The sequence below is a fragment of the Tupaia chinensis genome, unplaced genomic scaffold (assembly GCF_000334495.1).
Source record: "Tupaia chinensis unplaced genomic scaffold, TupChi_1.0 Scaffold141044_1, whole genome shotgun sequence".
Taxonomy (NCBI): Eukaryota; Metazoa; Chordata; class Mammalia; order Scandentia; family Tupaiidae; genus Tupaia; species Tupaia belangeri.
In genome coordinates, this window is record NW_006200910.1 from 460264 (window position 1) to 469277 (window position 9014).

Consider the following 9014-nt stretch of genomic DNA (forward strand, 5'->3'; position numbering starts at 1 on the left):
TGGCAGCTTAAAACTCATGATGGGCATGTGTGTGTGCATGCCCATTGTCCCAAAAGGAGAATGGAGGAGAAGGGGACTACAATGTGGCCATCCCCCTGGGGATTGCTTTCTCACTTTTCCTCTCTCTCTCTCTAGCAAGAACATGCACCCTATAGCAAAAACCTTAAAAAAAAAAAAAAAAAGTGTCAGTCAGAAGTAGCTTGTCTCCTCTTCCTCGGCTTCCCTGTGACTTGGTCATGTGTGTCCCGGCCGTCTGCCTGGCCAGCCCTGCAGTGAGGGGCCCGTCTCGCCATAGGCACAGTTAAGGATTCTGTCGAATCTGGGTTATGAATGAGTAGGAGCAGGGTGGGGACAGGGTGATGGCACCTGCAGGGCACCTGCTTCCCACCCACGTTCCCCCTCACTTCACCGTTGGCACATCTGCCACAGCGCTCAGCTTCTTGCAGGAGCTCCTTGTGGTCCTCGCTGTCTTCTGTCTGTCCCCTTAGCTAAAATCTTAAGTTTATATAACATTTGAATCTTTTTATTTTATTATTTAGTTTGTTTTAACCTTTCGAAACATTCTTTCAACAATTCCATGAGTATTAAGGGCACGAATTTACAGAACTTGCCTGAGGTCCCGTGGCTGGATGTTAATGGCAAAGCCACGGAGAGAGGCTGAGCCACTTCCTGTTTCTATTCACGATGCCATTGATCATGTAGTTGGATTCCGGGGAGTGGGGCGATGGAGTGAGTGAGTGACCTGCCACACTGGCCTTAGCTTTCAGTCTGTTACCGAGAACTGCTGTGCAGTGACAGGGTGTTCGAGCTCCCGTCCCTTGTTGCAGAGCTGCTTGGCTCTTTGAATTACCCAGTGTCCCCTCCTGAGCACCTCCTCTGCACGTGCAGCGCGAGGACTGTATTCCTTGGAGCGCGTCGGGGTCACTGACAAGACAGAAACCTTAAGGGCCTGGTCGCAGCGCGTCTCTGGCTTGCCTCCTTTCCCAAGCGTTCCTCTGCCCCCTTCTCTGGAACAGCTCGCCCCCCGCACCTGGCACCCTCTCAGAGGCCTGCCCTCATCAGGACAGCTCAGACTGCCAGCATTTCCCGAGCATGACTGGCCTAGCTGCCACCAGCCACTGCAGTGCCGGCCCCAGGCTTGCTGGGGAGAAGAGCGGCAGAGGCGGTGACAACAGAAGGACAAGTCGGAAGGTCGCGAGAGCCCTGCTATGTCGCGTTGTGGGTGCTCCCGGTACATAGGGTGATGGGTGGCTCTGCGTTTCTGGTAGAATACCCAACCAAGCCAGAGCCTCAGTAAATGTTAGTCTCAGACCTCACCTCTGAGTTGCCGTTCCCTGGCAGGTTAGTCCTGTGAAAGAAATCCAGCTTTCACTGTAGAAACGACTTGCCCCACCCCTTCATCAAACCTGCTGTCTGGGATGGAGGTGGGAGCTGGGGCGCCAATCTGGCTGAGTGGCATGGCAAAGCAGGGGAGTGACTTTTACCTGGGAGGTGCTCCAGCTGACTCCCTCGCCCAGAGGTGGCTCCCAGTGGGCCGCAGGGCACAGTCAGGACCCTCCCCCGGAGCCGGGGCCCCATCCTCAGGATGCGCACACTTAGAGGCCGAAAGCAGTGATTAGTCAACCGGAGCTGAACGTGGACTCTGGTATGAATCGTGATCAGACTCTTCCCCATGGTAGGCCGAGAAGGCAGAGACTTCAGCAGAAACCAGCCAGGCAGGGGAGATAGAGTCAGGAAATGGATGGAAGGACAGCCAGGCCCAAAGGCTTTTCAGTGATCCTGCACCATCACAGCCCCGTAGCCGAGCCTCCCGTGCTGGAGAGCAGTCCTGAGTCTCAGATCTGCAGCTCTGAGAGCCAGTGTTATCAGGGGCTGGATGGATGCCGTCAGGAGCACTTCGAACCATAAAAAGTCATGCTTCTCCAGCCTGTGGCTCTTTCCTGAGGCCCGTATAAGGTCCCTAGCCTCTCAGGGTGAGGGACAGAGAGGGCAGAGAACAAGCCCAGCAGGCAGGGGAATCAGTACTGTCCCAGAAAACCCAGAATGTAAAGGTACAGAAACACTGGACTTGTTTCAGGGCACATATGTTATAGGTCTGACCTGGTGTCAGTGAAGTAATGGGGTCAGCACTAGCTTTGGGTGGGATGGCTCTGCAACTAGGCTGTGTCCCATCCTCTGCTTGGCGCTACACCACCCGGCCCCCTGCTGCTGGGTAGTGCCCCAGAGGGCATGATGGGCCGAAGAAACTGACATACCTGGGTTAGGCCTGTGGTAATGATGCCTATGGCATGCCTGAGAGCAGAGGGGAGGGCTACACAATTCTGATTTTTTTTTTTTTTTTTAGTTTTTTGCTACAGGGCACATGTGCTCACTAGAGAGAGAGAGAGAGATTATCAGCCCCCCAGGGAAAATGGCCATGCCATAATCCCTTCTCCAGTCTCGTCTCCTCTTGGGATTTTGGACATGCCATGCACATGCACACAGCATGATTTTTTTGTTTGTGTTTTTTTTTTTTGGAGAGGTTTTTGCTATAGGGCACATGCGCTCACCAGACAGACAGATACCGAGAGACAGAAAGCAGGAAATCACTCCCCAGGGGGGGATGGCCACGCCACGATCCCTTCTCCTCCATTCTCCTCTCGGGATCTTGGGCACGCACGCACACGCGCCCGGTGTGAGTTTAAGCCACCGGGTCCAGGACTTGAATCGCGGTCAACTACATGGGAGTCCGGCAACATAGCTATTGCACTAACTGCTGGTCCCCACAGCATGATTCTTAAACTGCTGGTCCGGGACTTGAATTGTGTAGCCGCCACTGAGATCCAGTGCTTTACCCCTTACCCTCCATGCCACCTGCTGGCCTGCAGTTCTGAATCGTTTTTTTAAGGATCCCAGTCCAATGGGATTATGTGGCTTTATTCAAATGTGATGCTATGTTAAATGTCTTTAAATTTTTTTTACCATTGTTTTTAGAGAAAAACAAAACTTCCTTCCTGGACCAAGTGGTTTCTTGATACTAATCTATGGGCTGTATGGTCTACAGGAGGGACAATCTTTCATGAGCCACTTAAAAAAGTTATTTAATTTTATTTATTATTATTATTTTTAATTTACCATAGGGCACATGCGCTTACCAGAGAGAGCCAGAAAGAGAGAAGTGAGAAAGCAAGTCGCCAGATCCAGGACTCAAACTGGTTGGCCATATGGGAGTCTAGCATCCTAACCACCATATTCCTTGGAGCTTCAGTATTTGAGAGAGACAAATAGAGAGACCAGGGATGGGCTCGATGCCGCAGTCCTCCGTCTCCAGCAGTTTTTGCCATAGGGCAGGCACCACCGCGCTCCTCAGCTTCGGTATTTGCGCCCTTCCTTGCAGGCTCTTATCGTATCCCTCACAGCCCCTTCCTGCCTAGCTGGGGTGGGCAGCTAGGGTCAGCCATGTTTGTTAAAACTTTTAACGGCTAAACTCCCTCTTGAGAGATGGTACAGCTGCTCTCTCACTTCATGGACAATGGATTATTGTAACAAAAAAATTTTAAGAGAGATTTTTGCTATAGGGCACGTGTGCTCACCAGAGAGCAAGAGAGAGACAGAAAATGAGAAATCACTCCCCCCCCCCCCGGGCCCGACGGTCACGCAGAAGTCGATGTACCAGCAGTTAGTGTAATGGCTATGTTGCTGGACTCCCATGTAGTCGACCGCAGTTCGAGTCCTGCCCGGTGGCTTGAACTTGTGCCGGGTGTGTGTGCGTGTGTGCCCAAGATCCTGAGAGGAGAATGGAGGAAGGGGGATTGTGGCATGGCCGTCCCCTCTGGGGGATGATTACTTGCTTTCTGTCTGTCTCTCTGTGTCTTTCTGGCGAGCGCATGTGCCCTATAGCTAAAAAAAACCTCTCCAAAAAAGAAAAAAAAAAAAGAAACGAAATTCCCCCTACCCCCACCTTTAACTATCACATCACCTGCCGGCTCCAAATAATCCATTCTTTATTTCCACAGGTTTGATTGGTCCTGTGCTGACAAAACCATTTAATGTTTTTCACAGTTAAATCACGTTCATCTCCCTTTCCTCCTCCCCGAGCTTATGAGGTTCGGACGGCAGGGTCAGTGCTTTGTGGCTTCTACCCACCCACACCTGTGCCTAACGGTGCCTGCCCGAGGGCCATGCCTGGAGAGAGGCTGTGAGGAGCCTACAGGCTTGGCATGAGAGGTGCAGGTGGGCCGGGTGATTGGCACGAGGGGCACCCTGGCCTTAAGGAGCCTCTCCCCCTGCTCCCTCCTCAGCATTCTGCAGGCAAGGCTGAGAGCCCCGATGAGGAAACCGCTGCTGCACTGGGCGACGAGGGGTTGGGAGGAGGCCAAGGTAAAGCCAGAGCTGGGTCAGGGACTGAGGCAGCTTCACAGCCTGTCCTGGAGGGACACAAGGACTGTTCCTGCCTCTGAGCCGCTCTGCTCATCCCACCCAGCAGCTGCTCCCCACACAGATGGCCTTTGCCTTCCCCCTTCTCGGAATGCTGGTTTTGCTGGACACTCCTGCGTATCCCAGGAGGTAGACCTGCATGAGGTAACTGTATACTTTGCATTAGTGCCAGCTCCCCCAGGGGCCACTCTTTGCAGGAGTCTTGGGATGACCCTGCTGGCTCAGCCTTGGGATGGATGGGAAGAAGGGACACAGGGAGGGGAGAAAGTTTTATGTCCTCAAAAGGGAAGAAATGCATTCCACTCTCCTGACACGGGCACTCTGAAGGACAGGACCTCAGGTGCCATGCTAAGTTCTCTAGCTCAGCCTGAGACGGGAGGGGAAACCAGGAATCTGTGATGGTCAGACTGTGGCAGCGCGTGCCTGGCACAGCAGTTGCTCTTGGTAGCTCACAAGGCACGCTCCCAACTCGTGCTCCATCCCGCAGTGGGGCAGGCACAGAGGCTGAGCAGCCTGGCTGGGAAGTGCACGGTGGAGCTCCGATGCGAACCTTGTCTTTGCCTCCCTGAGCAGGGCTCCTTTCGCCGTGCTTGCTGCTGCTTAGTGGGTTATTTCATCTCTGTGAAGTCCTGCATATATTCACTTCCTCTCAGCCTGTGGGTAAGCAAGGAAGATCTTCCTGAATTACTAGTTTGGGGCCAGCAGGTGGCATGGTTACTAAGGTGCTGGACTCCCACATGGCTGACCACAGTTCGAGTCCTGGACCTGGCAGCTTGCTTTCTCGCTCGCTCTTTAGTGAATGCACATGCCCTATAGCAAATTAAAATAATACTAAATAAAATATGTAAATATTAAATTTAAAAATAAAAAGAAAGATACTCAGACAATTAATGATCTTGATGATGGTTGTCCAGGCAGCAGGCAGGGTTCTCTACCCTGGACAGTTTTCGTTATATATCATATTCCAGTGAGGTGGAGTCTCACACTCACAGTGACACATCTTAAGGTCCTCAGCACAAACCAGAGATCCTCCCGAGGGAATAGCAGAGCCATGTCCTTTCTAACTGGAGTAATTCTTTATTGTCACCACCAAGCAGCATTGCCACAGAAAGGGCAAAGGCCCTTCCCTCCCCAGCTTTCATCCCATTAATCCCCAAAGAGAGAGGTCTGAAACAATCCTGCCGCTGTGTCCTACTGTTCAGGTCTTACAGAACCATCTTCAGGAATGAAAGCCGTCAGCTTCACGCCCACGTGCAGCCTGCAGGCCTGCTGGGTCAGTGGTGGCACCAGAGGGCAATATTCCAAGAGCATCTCCTAACGGTATGAACGACCTGGAGGACAGAGGCCCTTGGCCTCGGCTGTTGTGGTGGTTGTGGTATCGGTCGTCGGAAAAGTCATGATGTATTTTTTCTATGCAAAGATGTGCCATGACTTTTCTGATGACTCAGTAGTTCAGCAAAGACAGAGTTTCTCTCCTCACCTCTCCCTCCTCTGAAGGGAGGGGCAGGTAGAGAGACGGAACATACCGGGTTCCTGAGACAGTGCTGAGGAATTCAGATAGCAACAGGACAGATGCTGCAACTCACGGGGGAGACAGTGGCAGCTACTGGAATGCTTCAGAACCAAGTTTTCATTTCTTAGTTACCTGTCTCGGCCCACCTGATCATTCCAGGTGTGGAGATTTGTCAGATCTTAAAAATCTTAAAAAAGCAATTTCAGAGCTATGTGGAACCTAGACCTCACATACATAAGTCTCCCAAAGGGCCAGTCTAACACTCCCACACCCACAAGCCCCCACCCTGGCCTACGGCGCAGCAGGCCTGGGGAACACTCCTCACTTTCTACCCAACTGGTATTCGCATCTGCTGGGTAAAGTCTTCTTCCTGCTACTGCTTCCCCCCCACAAACTTGTTGCTGTGTTTAATGCAAATGAGCTTCTTTCCAGGTCCTTGGAGAGGAACCCAGGGGTCATCCCCAGGAGTTCATGCTCACCTTCCATGATGGAGATGTGAACAGCTCTTCTGCGGGTCCTGGGGACGCTGCTCAGCCTTGGGCCATGGGTTATGGAGGGACAGCTCCGGCTGGGAACCATCCCAGCTCTGAGGTTAAAGAGAAAGAGAACCTTGTTAACTCAGTGCACAGGCAGATGTGGTGGGGACTTGGCACTGAGTTCAGTTGCCTGGCTATATTAAGTGTTGGTCTTTTTTGGGGGTGGAGAGGTTTTTGCTATAGGGCACGTGTGCTCACCAGAAACAGAGAGAGACAGAGAGACAGCAAGAGAGAAATCCCCTCCCCCCAGGGGGGATGACCATGCCACAGTCCCTTCTCCTCTGTTCTCCTCTCGGGATCTTGGGCACACGTGCACGTGCGCCCGGCGTGAGTTTAAGCCACCAGGTCTGAGACTAGAACCGCAGTCAACTACATGGGTGTCCAGTGACATAGCCATTACGCCATCTGCTGTTCCCCCACCCCCTTTTTTAAAAAGAATTATTTTATTGGACCTGCAAATGGCGTAATGGTTATGTTGCTGGACTCTGATATAATTTTTTTCCCCTTTATTTTTTTTTCTTTTATTTTTTTCATTTCATTTTCTTCCATACATTCAATCACATTATTATTTGTCTTACAAAGTGGATATTTCAACAGGTGAACATTTCTCCCTAGTACTGTTGATAAAACTACGAAATATCTTCAACAGATAATACCACACCTCTTTGTGCCATTAATGCTTTGCCTCCCTGGGACTCCGATGTAATTAACCACGGTTTGAGTCCCAGATACGGCAGCTTAAAACTCACACTGAGTGCATGTGTGTGTTTGCCCAAAATCCCAAGAGGATGGGGCTGTGGCGTGGCCATCCCCTTGGGGAGTGATTTCTCATTTTCTGTCTCTCTGTCTTTGTCTCTCTGGTGAGCACATGTACCCTATAGCAAAACTCTCTTAAAATTTTTTATTATTTATTTATTATTATTATTTTTAATTTGACCAGAGAGACACAGAGAAAGGTAAAGTAAGAAAGCAGACCACCAGGTCTGGGACTCGAACTGTGGTCAGCCATGCAGGAATCCAGCACCTTAACCACCATGCCACCTGCTGTTCCCGTCTTGGTCTTTTTAACAACAAAAAATTTTTGAGAGAGTTTTTTTGCTGTAAGAACGTGTACATGCCAGAGAGACAGACAGAGAGATAGAAAGCACGAAATAACCCCCAGGGGGATGGCCAAACTGCAGTCCCTTCTCCATCCTCCTTGTGGGATTTTGGGCACGCGCACACACACACGCACACACACACACACACACACACACGTGTGCCTGGCGTGAGTTTTAAGTCACTAAATCTAGGACTCAAACCATGGTCAGCCATGTGGGAGTCCAGCACCTTAACCACTATGCCACCTGCTGGCCCAGCAAAAAAAAAATTAATAGCTTCTCTTTGCCTTTGGTCCCTGGATCCCAGTCATAGACATCACTTGAAACTCCCTCCCCTCCTGGCCCACCCAGCACTGTCTTTAGTGTGGCATCCATACTCCTGGTCTCAGGGGCACGACTTTCAGGGAGCTGAGTTTGAGCCTGAGCAGTGCTCCTGAAAAAGCCCCATACTGGCAGCTTTCCCTGGCAGGGGCTCTGTGTGAAGGGGCAGGCAATGGCGGGCACGCGGATCCTAGCCTTGGTCAATCATATTCTTTCTGAGTCTTACTGGGCTCTAGGAGGTAAGTTCTTAGAAGTGCATGATTTTTGGATCTACATGAAGCATGGATTTTGAGACCACTTAGACAGTGTGGCAGGCCTCTAAGGCTCTCCCCAGGTTTCTGCAAGGACTGATTCCAGAACCAATGAAACCTTGCTGTCTTGACTCACTGCCCATGGCCTGAGGTCACTGTCAGGACTTAGGTGGGCAGAAGAGGACAACTGAGTGAGGTGGGACCTCGTTCTTAGGACCATCTACAAATAGCCCTTCCTACCTCCCTCTTTCTCCATCGGGAACCAAAGACTTTTCCCTGTACCGTCAGCCAAGACAGGTGTCTTTGTCCTCCTGCCCTTTCTGGTTGCCACGTGGCCAGGAGCGTCACAGTGCTTCAGCTGCTGGATCTTTTGAGATTCTGGGATTGCAGTTGGATCAGGTTTTGAGGGAAGATCCTGGCAGCCTACCTGTGTATTTCTGGTGGTTCCCGTTTGATCTTGGCGCTCGACTCCATTACTTCCTTTGCAACTCGGCCACTATAAGTTGTGTAACAAAAAGAGGCAACAACAAATGAGAGAGTGTTCCTGGACCCAGCTCCTCTCCAAGATCTCATGTGCTCTGGCTGAACTGGGACATGGCCTCTTTGGCCCACCCTTTCCTCAATGTTTTGGTCACTGAGAAAGCCTTGCTTGCTGGGGTAACTTCTAAAGAGTCCTGACAGTCTAGCTTAGAGAGCGCCTGCCATTTCTGGAGGCGTCAGGATCTTCCATTCTCATTTAGGAAGGCTCCTCACTGCCCAGCATGCTCCAATAACATCACCAAAGACAATCAAGCCAACCCTTTAGACTGAAACATGAAACAATCGGTTATTTTGCTGTTGTAAGGGGAGGAGGAGTAGGTCAACAAACGGCTGTAGG

The 9014-nt window shown here is 51.1% G+C and overlaps 1 protein-coding gene across 3 annotated transcripts in view; it reads right to left on the reverse strand.

Moving 5' to 3' along the window:
• Positions 1-9014, reverse strand: part of FRMD5 (FERM domain containing 5) — a 70801-nt gene that overhangs the window by 5441 nt on the left and 56346 nt on the right. For all 3 annotated transcript variants that reach the window (XR_003546923.1, XM_027766102.1, XM_027766101.1), the window contains 2 exons: positions 8565-8633; positions 6409-6515 (listed from right to left, as the gene is read on the reverse strand). Coding sequence is in view for 2 of the 3 variants with exons in the window: in XM_027766102.1 (XP_027621903.1) it covers positions 6409-6515; positions 8565-8633 (176 nt within the window). In the remaining variant the exon portion in view is untranslated. The remainder of the gene's footprint in view (positions 1-6408; positions 6516-8564; positions 8634-9014) is intronic.